The 15,806-nt window shown below is 37.3% G+C and overlaps 2 protein-coding genes across 3 annotated transcripts in view; one reads left to right on the top strand and one right to left on the bottom strand.

The window, feature by feature from the left end:
* The window catches only part of PPP1R12A (protein phosphatase 1 regulatory subunit 12A), a 176,872-nt gene that overhangs the window by 11,279 nt on the left and 149,787 nt on the right, over positions 1–15,806 (bottom strand). For both annotated transcript variants that reach the window (XM_037846697.1, XM_037846698.1), the window contains 4 exons: positions 13,487–13,552; positions 11,044–11,060; positions 9,034–9,166; positions 4,373–4,477 (listed from right to left, as the gene is read on the bottom strand). In XM_037846697.1, the coding sequence (XP_037702625.1) occupies positions 4,373–4,477; positions 9,034–9,166; positions 11,044–11,060; positions 13,487–13,552 (321 nt within the window). The remainder of the gene's footprint in view (positions 1–4,372; positions 4,478–9,033; positions 9,167–11,043; positions 11,061–13,486; positions 13,553–15,806) is intronic.
* Positions 9,947–10,399, top strand: LOC119542150 (peptidyl-prolyl cis-trans isomerase A-like). The gene has a single exon (XM_037846699.1). The coding sequence runs from the start codon at positions 9,947–9,949 to the stop codon at positions 10,397–10,399; it is 453 nt and encodes a 150-aa protein (XP_037702627.1).

Below are 15,806 nucleotides of genomic sequence, written 5' to 3'. Positions count from 1 at the left end.
AGAGACAGGGCAAAAAAACACCTCCATGAAAAATACTAGATAAAAGCCAGAAAGTGACCCAGAACATCAGTTCCAGCAATGTACCAGCTGGATAAAGTCTGCTAAATCCACAGCAACCATGCACTTGGTGAAACCGGGAGTCTGTGTTCCAAAACAAGTGAGTAAGCCTACTGAACATCCAGCAGCCATGCTGCGGTGAGGGGAAACCGTGGGTTGGCGTTTGGAGGCAGACTAGTTCTTTTTTAAAAAACCAAAAGTGGCTGCAGATACGGCAGAGAGAACCACACAGTAAAGCGCGGCAGGAACGGGCTGTGCGAATGCCTCAGTATCTGGTGTGGAAGATAGCCTTTCGCGCACCCACTGCTAATTGTCTCGGAGCGAGGAGGGCAGAGGTGAGCCAAAAGAGGAAAAAAACCATGCCCCTTGCAGTCATCTTCCCGGCAGGCTGGGGAACGCTCCTGCTGGCGCTGGAGTCATAGCCCAGAGCCGCACCAAGGGACCCAGTGTGATAGGAAGTGCTTCCTGCAACACTGCGCACATGCTACAGTGTGACAGGAAGTGCTTCCTGCAACACTGCGCACATGCCACAATATTGGGCGTGGACAATAGCCTTTCGCGCACCCACAGCTAATTGTACCAGAGCTGGGAAGGCGGTACATTCAGCCATTTTTACAGCAGGCTGGGAATGCCCCTACGTGGCCTGGTGGCCCAGGGCTTCCCTTGAGGGATGGGGCACGCTTGTGACGTAGCACAATCTTCCCTCAGCAGAGGCCCTAGAAAGGCATGGCTGGGAAGAGGGACCCACTTGGAAATCCCACGGACCCTACGCCAATACCAAAAACTTGTGGGTCAGTGGCAGAGACAATCTGTGGGGAGACTGAAATGAAGGTTTAGACTCTTGCAACAGCCTTAAATCTCCGGGAACACCTGGGAGGTTGGATTACTAAAGCTGCCCTGCCACCCTATCTGCTCAGACACATGCCCCACATTCAGGGCGGACAGCACCAACAACACACCCAAATTTGGTGCACCAATTGGACCCCACAAGAACAAAACCCACACAAACCACAAAGACAAAGTTGGGGAGAACTGACGTAAGGGGATTAGGTGACTTGCAGACGCCATCTGCTGGTTAGTTAGAGAAAGTGTATGCCACCAAGCTGTAGATCTGACAAATTAGAGACTGGTGTTTGAATAATCCTTCATATCTTAAAAGAACCCTATCAAGTAAAGCAAATGCCAAGAGCCCAAAAACAACAGAAAAATTTAAAGCATATGAAAAAAACAGACAATATGGATAAACCAAACCCAAACACCCAAATCAAAAGATCAGAGGAAACACAGTACTTGGAGCAATTAATCAAAGAGCTAAAGACAAACAACAAGAGCATGGCACAGGATATAAAGGACATGAAGAAGAGAGCATGGCACAGGATATCAAGGACACAAAGAAGACCCTAGAAGAGCATAAAGAAGAAATTGCAAGAGTAAATAAAAAATAGATGATCTTATAGAAATAAAAGAAACTGTTGACCAAATTAAAAAGATTCTGGATACTCACAGTACAAGACTAGAGGAAGCTGAACAACGATTCAACAACCTTGAGAACCACAGAATGGAAAATGAAAGAACAAAAGAAAGAATGGGGAAAATAATCAAAAAAATAGGAACGGATCTCAGGGATATGACAGATAAAATAAAACGTCCAAATAAGACTCACTGGTGTCCCAGAAGGGGAAAAGAAGGGTAAAGGTCTAGAGTATTCAAAGAAATTGTTGGGGAAAACTTCCCAAACCTTCTACACAATATAAATACACAAAGCATAAATGCCCAGAGAACTCCAAATAGAATAAATTCAAATAAACCCACGCAAAACATATTCTGATCAACTGTCAAATACTGAAGAGAAGGAGCAAGTTCTGAAAGCAGCAAGAGAAAAGCAATTCACCACATACAAAGGAAACAATATAAGACTAAGTAGCGACTACTCAGCGGCCACCATGGAGGCGAGAAGGCAGTGGCATGACATATTTAAAATTCTGAGAGAGAAAAATTTCCAAACAAGAATACTTTACCCAGCAAAACTCTCCTTCAAATTTGAGGGAGAGCTTAAAATTTTCACAGATGAACAAATGCTGAGAGATTTTGCTAATAAAAGATCTGCCCTACTTCAGATACTAAAGGGAGCCCTACCGACAGAGAAACAAAGAAAGGAGAGAGAGAGAGATATAGAGAAATTTAACAGACATATATAGAACATTACATCCCAAATCACCAGGATACACATTCTTCTCTAGCGATCACAGAACTTTCTCCAGAATAGACCATAGGCTGGGACATAAAACAAGCCTCAATAAATTAAAAAAAATTGAAATTACTCAAAGCACATTCTCTGACAACAATGGAATACAAATAAAAGTCAATAACCAACAGAGACTTAGAAAATTCACAAACACCTGGAGGTTAAAAATGAGGGGGAGATGAAAACATTCCCAGATAATCAAAAGCTGAGGGACTTCATCACCAGTAGACCAGTCCTATAAGAAATGCTAAAGGGAATTGTGCAGGCTGAAAAGAAGGGACACTAAATAACTGACTGAAACCACATGAAGAAATAAAGATTTCCAGTAAAGATCACATGGTAAATATAAATACCAATACTACTGAATTTTCAATTTGTAACTCCACTATTTACTTCTTACAGGATCTAAAATACAGAAAGTGTAACGATAAATCAGTGGTTTTGGACTCGGTGTAAAATATGTAATTTTTGACAAGAACTACATAAAGGTGGGGGAATGGAGGAGTATAGGAACATAGTTTATGTCCTACTGAAGTTAAGCTGGTATAAAAGAAAAGAAGATTGTTATAGACTTAAGAAGTTAAATTTAAGCTCCATGGTAAACACAAAGAAAGAATTAGAGAATATGATCATAGAGATGAAAAGTAGAGTAAGGGTTATGAGAAGTGGGGGAAGGGGCAATGGGGAGTTAATAAGAAATGAATGTAGGGTTTCTGTTTGGAGTGAAGGGAAATTTCTAGCAATGGATGGTGGGAAGGTGATGGCATTGCAACACTGTGAATGTGATTAATCTCACTAAATGGAATGCTTGGGAGGGGTTGGAATGGGAAGATTTATGCTGTATATATGTTTCCACAATTGAAATAAAAAACAGTCTAAATAGATAATGACAATTAAATGCCATAGATGATCCTGGATGAGATCTAAGGATAGAGGAGAAAAGGCTCAAAAGGACACAATTGGGACATAAGAAAAAAATGAAATACAGAATGTAAGCTTTATATCAATGTGAAATTTCTTGAACTTCTTAACTACACTTAATGTAATTGCATAAATGAATATTCTTGTTCATAGGAAATGTATATATGAATTACATCATTTGTTCAAGGATGTATGCAACTTGCTCTCATGTTCAGAAGACAGAGCAATAGATGATGGATGAGAGATAGGGAGGGAGGGAGGGAAAGAAATAGTAAAGTGAGAAAATATTTAAGGTGGTAGATCAGGGTATCGGTTGGAGGGGGGTTGGGGTACACTGGAGTTCTGTGTATGCGGTTTGTATTATTTTTGTAACTGTTTCTGTAAGTTTGAATTTATTTCAAAATAAAAATTAAAAAAAAAATTGTAAGACCACTCAAAGCCTTTAATATATAAACACATCCTGTAAAATCCACAAAATACAGAGTATGTAGCATTTCCCATTTCTTTGATCAGAAAGCTTTTTATGGGGTGAGAGTGGGGGAATGAGGGGATGTGCCTATTACTACTTCCCAGGCTTAATGTATCCCATAGAAAAAGAGCTTAAGAAACATATGTTTTACACATTTTAGATCATATGCACAAGATCTTGAGGTTTGCTTGGCTATCCCAATTTTATTGCATAAAATTATCTCCTTTAGGCTACTGCATAGGTAGGAAAAAGAAGATAAAAGCCATTATGATTAAAACTGTCTTCTTTCAGCACAGTAAACTTTTACTTGATCAAACAGGAAATATTTATAATAAATAAAAATTATTATAAAGAAACTTTTGGCTAAAAAAAGATTCTATACAGATGCTATTAATGCCATGCTACATTTGGTATGGTGAAAGTAAGCATTTAAATCTTTCATGTACTACATCATTGGAGTTAAAAGGCTTTAAAAATACCCTTACTTTCGACTACAAGGCTACACTTTTGTATTTTTAAGTTAACATCAGGAAAAAAGTAAATTAATTCATCAGGAAACTGCATTATCTCTATTCCTTCTTCTTAAAAAATAAACTATTAGAGAAAATTTCAATCCAAATTTTAGATAGAATAAATGACAACTATTACCTTCAGAGTTAATAAAGAGAAACAGTACAAACCTGGGTAGCCTTTTCCAATTGCAATTTAAGATCTGTCAGCTCCATGTTAGTATCATGTAGCTGTGCCTTCAGCTTTTCATTTTCAGCTAGGATTTGTTCATAAAGCTATAAAAAATAGGGTAATACGACAAATTACCTTTCTGCTCTCCTAATATTTTAAGAAGGTTTACACAGATTACTTTGCTATATTAAGACAGACTAATGTGACATATTAGCTATTAAAGGATACATTACAAATGTATTTTAATGCTTTGCACTTGCAAGACAGAGGTTGTTTATCATGTAGGTGTGTTCGCCCCACATAAACTCTTAAAAATTAGTTCTGGCATTTAAAAATTAAGACATTACGGAAAAACCTCACTTTCCAGGTTCTCTCAACAAACAAAACAAAACAAAACAAAACAAAACAAAACAAAACAAAAATGTCAGACTACCTGGTAAAGAGAGACCATAAACCTGCACAGCAACTGGAGGCTGGAGCTAAGGAGCCACTGTGATTTTTATATGGTTGTTTGTGAGCTTTCTGGCTCACCACACTCTTGCATTCCCAACACTGAGATGGAATTATCAGTTGCATTTATCATTACACTTACATTGCTCATAGTAAAGCTAAAAAGAAAGTGAACTATTTCTTGAATTAAATCCAAGACCTTATTCCTTTACCAATGTTCCCCACCTCCCCTTTGATAACAACGAAATCTACTACTTTACTTCTGTTTACCTCCACTCCATCTTGGTTACTGTGCCAGTTTGAATGTATTGTGTCCCCCAAATGCCATTATCTTTGTGGTCTTGTGTGGGGCAGACGTGGGACAGACGTTTTGGTGCTGGTTAAATTTGCTTGGAATGTGTCCCACCCAGCTGTGGGTGGTGACTTTGGTGGGATACTCCCATGGAGGTGTGACCCCACCCATTCAGGGTGGGCCTTGATCAGTGGAGCCATATAAAACATGCTGACTCAAAGAGACTGAACGGAGTGCAGCTGTGAGTGACATTTTGAAGAAGAGCAAGCTTGCTAGAGAGGAATGTCCTGGGAGAAAGCCATTTTGAAACCAGAACTTTGGAGCAGATGCCAGCCACGTGCCTTCCCAGCTAACAGAGGTTTTCCGGACGCCATTTGCCATCTCCAGTGAAGGTACCCGATTACTGATGTGTTACCTTGGATGTTTTGTGGCCTTAAGACTGTAACTGTGTAGTGAAATAAACCCCCATTTTATAAAAGCCTATCCATCTCTGGTGTTTTGCATTCTGCAGCATAGCAAACTAGAACAGATTTTGGTACCAGAAGTGGGGTGCTCTTGCTGCTGAGTTTGCAAATACCAAACATGTTGGAATGGCTTTTTAAATGGATAGTGGGGAGTTTCTGGAAGAATTGTGAGGAGCTTGATAGAAAAGGCCAAAACTGCTTTAAAGAGACTGTTTGTGGAAATATGGACTCTAAAGATACTTCTGATGAGGCCTTGAACAGAGATGATCAATGTGTTGTTGTGAACTGGAAGAAAGGCGAACCTTGTTTTAAAGTGGCAGAGAATTTGGCAAAATTGAGTCCTGGTGTCAGATGGAAGGAAGAATTTAAAAGTGACAAACTGGAATACTTAGCTGAGGAGATCTCCAGACTACCTGTGGAGGATATATCCTGGCTTCTTGCAGCTTATAGTAAAATGCGAGCAGAGAGAGATAAACTTAGAACTGAACTCTTGGGTTCCAAGAAACCAGAAACTGATGGCTTGGAAAATTACAGGCTTCCAGGGGGTGGAATCCCAGAAGCTACAGCCCAACGTGAGGATGGAACCAAACATGGAACCCAGCCGCCATTTCAGTACAAGCCAAGATTGGAAAAGGAGTTAAGCAGAAAGGATTTGTGGAAAATCCTATTGTCTGATGGCTTTGACCCCTGCATGCTTCATGCAAAGCCAACAGAATTTTTGCGAGATCTTTATAGACGGAGCCATTGCCGGTCTGGACTGGAGGAGACAGACAAGGAAAAAATTAAAGGAAAAATCTCTTCAAAGACAGAGCCATGGAGGTTGAGGTCTGGAGTCAGGAGGTCTCAGGCTGGGAGAGCGGAGCAGCCCACATGCATGGAAAGGGTGAGTTTGCCCTGGAGGTCGAGGGCGGGCTTTCCGCCTCGATGCTCTGGAAGAGTTTTGCTACCTCAGGTCCCAAAGAGGGTGGAGCACATTTCCAGGGAATTGGGGAGAGCCTGGCTGCCACCACACTGTTCTGAAGGGGTTGAGCGTGTGACCCGGAGATGGAAGGGAATCCGGGAGCTGCCCCGATGTTTGAGGAGGGTGGGGCCGAGAAGGTGGTCTCCCCAATGTGTGGAAATGTTGGAGCACCCACCCAAGCATTTGGAGAGAAAAGGGCTGCAGAAAAGGCCCTTGGGAAGGGTTAGGCTCCCACTCTCTCAAGCCCCAAGGATGCAACGTTGTTCTATAAATGACTCTCAGACTTTGAAATCTAATGGAGTTTGTCCTGCAGGTTTTAGGAACTGTTTTGGTCCTGTTAACCCTATTTTCCTTACTCTTTCTCCTTATGGCAATGGAAATGTTTATCCTATGAATGTCCCTCCTTTGTATATTGGAAGCATATAACTTGTTCTAAGTCCACAGATCCAAGCTAAAGGAAAAGTATGCCTTAGGACTGACCACGCCTATATTTGATTTTGATGGGATTTTGTACTTAACTTTTGTTACTGAAATGGTTTAAGTTTTTGTGATATTGTGATGAAATGAATGTATTTTGTATTTGGAAAGATAATGTCATTTTGGGGTCCAGGGGATGGAATGTGCCAGTTTGAATGTATTGTGTCCCCCAAATGCCATTATCTTTGTGGTCTTGTGGGACAGACGTTTTGGTGCTGGTTAAATTTGCTTGGAATGTGTCCCACCCAGCTGTGGGTGGTGACTTTGGTGGGATACTCCCATGGAGGTGTGACCCCACCCATTCAGGGTGGGCCTTGATCAGTGGAGCCATATAAAACATGCTGACTCAAAGAGACTGAACGGAGTGCAGCTGTGAGTGACATTTTGAAGAAGAGCAAGCTTGCTAGAGAGGAATGTCCTGGGAGAAAGCCATTTTGAAACCAGAACTTTGGAGCAGATGCCAGCCACGTGCCTTCCCAGCTAACAGAGGTTTTCCGGACGCCATTTGCCATCTCCAGTGAAGGTACCCGATTACTGATGTGTTACCTTGGATGTTTTGTGGCCTTAAGACTGTAACTGTGTAGTGAAATAAACCCCCATTTTATAAAAGCCTATCCATCTCTGGTGTTTTGCATTCTGCAGCATAGCAAACTAGAACAGTTACTATCACTTTAATTCCAGCTATGATCATCTCTTACCTAGACTATTCTAATAACCAAAGTGTTTTCCCTCACCTCTCTCTAAATTGTTCTGAGTTACATTTTCAAAATTAAAATTTCATAATTTTCACATGACAATCACACTATCACTCCTCCACAAATGAAAAATCCTTCAATGCCTTGCCATTGTTCCTAGCATAAGGATATCTTTAAAATGACCTGTAAGGCCCTGCATGATCTGGTTCTGGTCCACTCATCCAGCTGCAACCTCACACCACTATTCCCTCTGCTGTACTAGCCATACTGAAATTTTAATTCCTCCAAACACATCAGATACTCTTGTCCTACCAGGTCTATGAGCTTGTAGTTCACAACATCTGAAATACTTTTCCTTTTTTGCCAGTTAACTACTACTAATTATCTTTCTGTTCTTAGCTCAAGCCTCACTTTTTTAGGACATTGATCTCCAGGTCTCATCACTTTCCTTTCTTATATTCTTTTATAATTTTTTTCTTTACTTCAGGATAACAGTTTCAATCTTTTATTACATATTCATTAGTATGATTGCATGATAATATCTGTCCCTCCCACTGGATGGAAGATGCCCGCAAGACCAGGGATAGTATCTCCCCCTATCTGTCCATAAATAAAATCATACTACTTAGTGCAGTTCAGTGTTCAGTTCTTTACTGAATCCTGTTCCTAATGCAAACCATCCCCTTTCTTCTCTTGCTGACTAAGGACTCGGCTTGTAAGAAAGCAGGTAATCCAAATAACTGCCAGATACCTGGGGACATGTACAAATACCATGAGCCTTCCCCTTCTCTACAAAACTTCATCAGCTTTAGTCCAAGCCTATAATACGAAGAATCACAATAGTCAGAATATTAGATTTTTGACTTTCTGGGGATTATTCCTTAATTACTTCCACTCTTAATTCTTAATAGAACCTGAGCTACCACAAGGTTTTCAGCTGTCCATTTCTGTCTTACAAAAAATCATGTTCTCTGTTTTTCTGCTTCTTATTAAACAGATAAAGAAGAGTGCAGTGTGCATGAACACACACACACACAAACCTACTGCCTGCCTCTTTCCAGCTCAATCACATTGTGGCCTGAGACACTTAAATGTGAAATAAGAGAAGTCCTGGGTACTCTCCTTCTTCCCTTTAAAAAACAAACAATAAGCAGCTATTTATTTCTACTTACCATTACTTGCCTAAAACTGAACATGAAGAAAGTTATTTCAAGTATTGATTTCATTATGAGATAACAGACATAATATCCAAACACAAATATCTAGATACAAAAGAAAACTAACTTATTTTTAATTAAACATAACTAAATAACCCAAGTACCTTTTTAAAGTCAGTTGAATCCTCCTTTTCTAGCCTGCTACTGTAAGGTTTCCTTTCTTCTAAGTAACTGTATGATCCAGAACGACCCAGCAAGGAATCATACCGATCACTAGCTGTAGAACTGGTTTCATATCTTCAAAAGATGAGTTTAAATCAAAATCTTCATTATAGGCTTTCACAACTTACATTAACATGTGTCCTAGTGTACATTAACTTGATATTCCAAAACAGTAAATAACAACCTACCTTATCTGTTATCTAACCAATTTTTTTTGGTGATAGATAATAAATGAGAAGTTATTTTTTTTTTACGTATGTATGATTGTATTTTTCAAAGTTCTTTGAATGTGTTAGCAAACTTTACTCTGTGAGAAGTTATTTTTAAATACCACTAAATTTGCATTACTTGAGTAAGGGATTCAGAATTCCCCTATCTAAAAGTCAAAATTGGTTTCACATCTGGAGATAAAATATCATATTTGAACAATTTTAAATTGTACATTTACCCCCAACATTTTAACATTTCTGAAATCAGGACATGTCTTACAAATGATGGTGTATTACAAGTTAATCGGTAGCATTTTCTTTTTTGTTGTTGTTGTTCTATAATATAACGGTGTGTTTAAAATTACTAACACGTTAGATTTGATGAGATTCATTATATCCAAAGTAAGAGATAATGGGTTTGTCTTAAACAGGAAGAACATATCTTATTTGTAAATGAGATTCTCTTATTATTTGGTTTGAACTTAGTCACCTTTTCTGATAAATACTATTGCTTCAGCGTTTCAATTCAATAGAAGCATCAAGTATATAAAAATTTGTTCTTGATCTCACAGGGTTCTGGTTAACAACTATGGGCTGGGGCCTTGCAGATGCTACTGCCTGCCAACACAGTCCCCCGCCCACAGTCATGGTCAACCCCACCGTTTTCTTCAACATCGCTGTTGACGGCAAGCCCTTGGGCTGTGTTTCCTTCGAGCTGTTTGCAGACAAAATGCCAAAGACAGCAGAAAATTTTTGTGCTCATGGCACTGGGAAGAAAGGATCTGGTTATAAGGATTTCTGCTTTCACAGAATTATTCCTGGGTTTATGTGCCAGGATGGTGACTTCACATGCCATAATAGCACTGGTGGCAAGTCCATCATTCCGAAGCACACAGGTCCTGGCATCTTGTCCATGGCCAATGCTGGACCCAAAACAAACGGTTCCCAGTTTTTCATCTGCACTGCTAAGACTGAGTGGTTGGATGGTAAGCACAGGATCTTTGGCAAGGTGAAAGAGGGCATGAATATTGTGGAAGCCATGGAGCGCTATGGGTCCAGAAATGCCAAGACCAGCAAGAAGTCCACCATTGCTGACTAATAAATTTGAGTTGTGTTTGGTCTTAACCACCAGATCATTCCTTCTGTAGCTCAGGAGAGTGTAGCACCTCCCCTGTTCTGTTCTCAGTATCCTATCATCTTTGTGCTCTTGCTGCACTTCTTCAGGTTCTACATTATCCTTACCCTTCCAAGTGTAGCTGGATTGCAGAGTTAAGTTTATGATTATGAAATAAAAACTTAACCAAAACCAAAAACAAACAAAAAAACACAACTATGAGCAGGAGAAGTGAAATGGAAATTAGATTCAAGAATATACTGGAAGTTTTCTGAAGAGATGAAAAATTTTGAGCTATGTGACACTTTTTTTTAGGGTGCCTTGTTTAGTTTTCTTTTATCTACATTAGGGCTACGAAAGAAAATTCTGAATACCTAGTCAAAAAAGTTTCTGGCCAAGAGTGGGTTTCATTAGTCTTTAATGTTAACGATGAGACAGTCACTATTGAAGTAACTTAGGGAACCTGGAAAAACTTAAGCTACTACAATGATTACATCATCTACATATCTATGGATTTTTATTACCCAAACAATTATGCCAACTTACAAAATTCATAAATATCTAACAAAATATTTTCAGCTGGGATAAAAGTGAGCTAAAGGTGAATTTAAAAAAGAAGTAAAACATACCTTGAAATGGAATCCGTCTAGAATGAAAGAAAAACAAACATAGGCACATCAAATTTTTATGCTTTCATGAAACTATTAACTTATGAGTGATCAAGTAAATTTATCAACACTGATTTCACACTATTAAAGTAACTTACCTATTCACTACATATGCTTTTTTTAATATGTTGTTCTAAAAAGAGGTTCTAAAACACAGAGCCACTGTATATTTTTACACACATAATACCATACAGTTACATTAGGCAATTTACGGACATCTAGATGACTTCCTATCATACATTAATTTTTAACTGAAAGAAAAAAATGAGACTAAGGAAAATATCTGTTATTTATTATACCCACTAAGCATTAGGAAAACATACTTTATGGGAAGAAATGTCAAGTTTATTATGTGACACTTATTTTTCATTTTTTCAGTTTTTGAGGCAATAAAATGAGAGGCACACAAATAAATATGACATTTTATGCACAACAGTACACACGTATTTTGTTAAAAATATACTTTCTGGAAATCCAGCAACACATTCCTGCTGAGGTTTAGAAATTAGGGAATAGGAAATTATGATTACTTTATGCTAATTTTCTCAAACAGGTGGTTTGCCTTTTTGAAGTTCCAGTAACTCTTCTTATCCAAATAGTAAAATGATTAACAGGAGAAAACAGCCTTACTGGGTGTCAAAATAGGTTTTTTGGTGGTTATCTTTATCTCTTTTCTCCCAAAATACTCACCGAATTTATAATTTTCTAAAGGTACCTTATTCAGAAGTGGTTTGTTAAATTTCTGAATTTACATGTTTGTTTTTCCCCATTATATTTATATTTGAATATACTGTAAAATTAGCAGGATCCTTTGGAACTATTTGAAGCCTATCTGTAACTAAAGTGTTTTAGTAAAGTCTGTTTAAATTTCTTTTGCAAATCCAATTTTGCTCTTGCTTCCTGTATTTTAAAATTCTTTCCTAAAATAAAAATATTCTTTTAGTTTTACTGATTTGAAAGTAATAATAATCTTGTATAAAAGTACTATGGTATAAAAAGATTATCTATAATTCCCCATCCTTCAACCCCCCAGACAACCACTGACAAATTTTGTGTACATATAAATCTATGTAAACACACAAAATATTTAGCTATCTATATACATTTTGTTTAATCTATTCCTGACCAACATACATTTAGGGTGTTTGCAACCTTTTTGCTTTATGAACAAAGCTGCTATGAATACCCTGTAGATTTACCTTTGCATACTTCAGTTATTTCTTTAGGAATATATTTCTGTAAGTGAACTGCTAGGCTAAGAGGGAGGAACATTTTCTTAAGGCTTCTGATCTGTACTGCTAAACTATCTCCAAAAGGCTGAAGTAAAAGGGGCTAAGGTTATTTAATTTAAAACTGAGCAAATATGTCTCAATTTTAATAAGGGTGTCTTTTGCCATATTCCAGCTTCACATTTTATATAATCAAATCTGCTAATCTTTTCTTTATAGTTTCTTGCCTTGGTGTAATATTTGGTTTAAACTTTTGATTTATTAGCAATGTTCTTTGCATATTAAGTCTTACTACCAAATGGCTTAATGAAAGTAAATCATAATAACCAGAGAAGAGAAGTACCATTTTTGAAAATAACGAACAATGATACTATGATAAAGTAATTTAAATCATCTGGGATAAAATTTTATCTTAATTTTCTTTTGGTTTATATTCTTAAGGCAGATAGTTTGAGTTCTATGCCTATGTGGATGATAGCTCCTTAAAAGTATTTCAGTTTCCTCCAATGGGAATAGAGGCAAAATAAGGCTAGGGGAAAGAAACTCCCATCACTTTCTATCTGTGCCACCTTAACTCATCCAATCTTGCCTTAGTTTGAAGGAATTTTTAGTTCCTTCATCTGTACTTAGGGAAAAAAAAAAATGCCTTTTCAGAAGATTGTTGGGAAAAACAGTTGTTATTATGAATGTAAAAGCCTTTTGGAGATTCTAGAGTTCTAAACAAGTGCAAAGAGTTAAAGAGGGCTATTGTCTGTTCCAGCACATAGCTTCGCTGTCTACAGCACTGAAACCTGGGCCTGGAAAGGTAGTCATTGCTTCTGGATATTCTCTAGATATTTTCCTTTGGTCAAAGGTAGTATTTCCTTTTTTTTTCCCCCTTTTCATCTCTGAAGATTAACTGACATACCATAAACTATATCCATTTAAAATGTACAATTTGATGAGTTTTGACAGTTGTATATATCCATAAAGCCACTACTAAAATCTCTAAATTATTCTTCATGCCCCTTTCCAGTCACTTTACCTCTAATACCTAGGCAACCAGTGATATTATATCCCCAGAATTTGGGTACAGTGTTCAGTAACTGTTTTGAATAAACATAATTGAACATAATTAAAAAGTAATCCTAGAAAAATATTAATACTTCTAAATATAAAAAAGCAATGTTATTTACCTGAGTCTCTTTCTTATTGGATCCCTCCTCTGTATCTGATTGTTGTTCTTGTTCATTTTCATCACTCTAAAATAGATTGTCAATACATTGTAGAAAAGTGAAGGTAAATTTCAAGCAGTTGGTATTTAAGAACTTTAGGGTTTTTCTAACTTAAAATGACTCTTGAGAAAACCTCCCATGAAACAGATCAAAGGAAAAATTGATTTTTAAGTGGGAGTTTTCCTATCCTATGTAGTGGAAGCTTATTTTGTCAGCATGGTGCAATCTAAATAGGTTAGCACATAGGGGAAGGTCAGCCCGGTTTAGGAAACACATTCATATTGGGGATGAGGAAACTGGAGGCTTGGCATGAGAAAGAGGGGAAAAGATATTCTGCTTTATATCGTAAACAGTAGTGATATTACAGTAAGCCTTTTAAACACTCAATGTAAGTACTATTTAGCTGCTCAATTACAATGAGGCAGCAAAAAGAACAGAAATTTCACTGTTTAAGTAAGAACAGCTGGCGTCTACAAGCTTGGCATGATTTCTACAACAGTCCTACTATGCTTAGGTGGCTCATTCATCTAAAAACTTCTTGGGTGTTTAGAGACCATTAAACAGAAAATTATGGTCTCAGTAGATTAAAAGCCTAGAATCACAGACTATGGGAATATTCAACCACAAGGTCTTGAAAATCTAAACAAGCTTAAAAAGGGATAAAGGGAGAGAAAAAGGAAATTTGCATTCAAACATACCTGGCTCAGGATCCCTGTAAGAACAGCATAGGCTTTAATCTAGATCAACCTATCATATATCTATTTTCAGCTGTGTAACACTGGGAAAATTATTTTAAACTTTTTGAGCCATCATTTTCTCTTCCATAAAGTAGGGATAAAACTTTACAGAATTACTCTAAGGATTACAGAGAATCTTTGTACAAGCTACCATTTTGGTACTTAGCAATGGATAGGGGACATCAATGATGATGATGATAGTAATATTTATTAACATTAATTCATGCCATGAACTGATTATCATTACCCACTGGAATTTTGTGGCAGAACAAAGGACCGGAAATGAAAAAGTGGGGAGGCTGGCTGTGAGTTCCTGAAGGATAGTAACTAAAAAAACAAAAGAAACTAATAATACAGGAGAGAAAAGAGCTGCTTAATCACATATTGCTCTTTCTCGGACAGAGTCCATGGCTCTTTTTTTATGTTGTTTGCCACAGGTTCAAACTTGTGGCTATGAAGGGGAAAGGAGACTTGTACCTTGATGGCTGATTAGAACTCAATTCGATGTCGAATCAAATTAAGAAGATAGAAACTGCCAACATGGATCTCAGGAAGGATCCTTATAATGCTGGTAAGTGCATGACTCTAGAAAGTGGAGTTTTGAAGGGAGAACTGGTCTGAATAAAACTGGGGAAAAAATAAGTACTAAATAATACAGTTTTGCCTATAAAATTCCTAACACACATGAGTTATTAAGAACATAAAACAACTTACTTTAAGTAACAGAGTAGCTATGTTAGGGTGCTAAGATGGTGAGGGTTATTTTATTGTAAAAATGTTTCTGGGCAATCAATTAAAATCAGCTAGACATTATGGACCTTGTGATGGAAGGACACAATACAGTGCCAAAAGAATCTTGAAACAGAATCTCATCAATCCTCTAGATTCAACTACCAATTTACAGGAAATATTAAAAACAGAGGAATGTGTTAAACTACACTTCAGAGATGTGATGACCCAATTTCTTCAAAAATAGAATGAGATGGAAGGGGAAGCTTATCGATTAAAAAAGAGACTTTAAAGGAACAACCAATAATAACGTAATATGGTCTTTATTCAAATCCTAACCAAAGCAGCAAACTATAAAACAACAAAGCCATTTATGGCATATATAAGCCAATTGGAAATTAAAACTTTTACTGGATATTTGACATTAAGGATTACTGTTAAGTTACCTAACAATAAATATAACAGTACTATGATAAAGTATTAAGTGATATACTAATTATTTCTATTACATCATTTTTAAAAAATATAATTTTAATAATTTTTAAAAGGGAGACTTTATCTTTTAGAAATACATACTGAAATATTTACAGATGAAATGCTCTGTCTAGGATTTTCTTCAAAATAATGCAGGAGGTTAGGGAAGTGAGTAGGAAGTTAGCTGAAATGATAGCTACTTGGGGAGGCTTTTTTTTTTTTTTTTTTTACTATTCTGTTACTTTTGTATATGTTTGAACTTTTTTTATTAAAAAAATTTTTAACGGAAAGAAAAAATCAAGAGGCTAAAAAACCTGTTAGCCCTTCTGTGGTTAAGTGTT

Source organism: Choloepus didactylus, chromosome 8 (assembly GCF_015220235.1).
Source record: "Choloepus didactylus isolate mChoDid1 chromosome 8, mChoDid1.pri, whole genome shotgun sequence".
NCBI lineage: Eukaryota > Metazoa > Chordata > Mammalia > Pilosa > Megalonychidae > Choloepus > Choloepus didactylus.
Note: the sequence above shows the minus strand (reverse complement) of the source record. Positions and strands in the feature narration are given on the sequence as shown.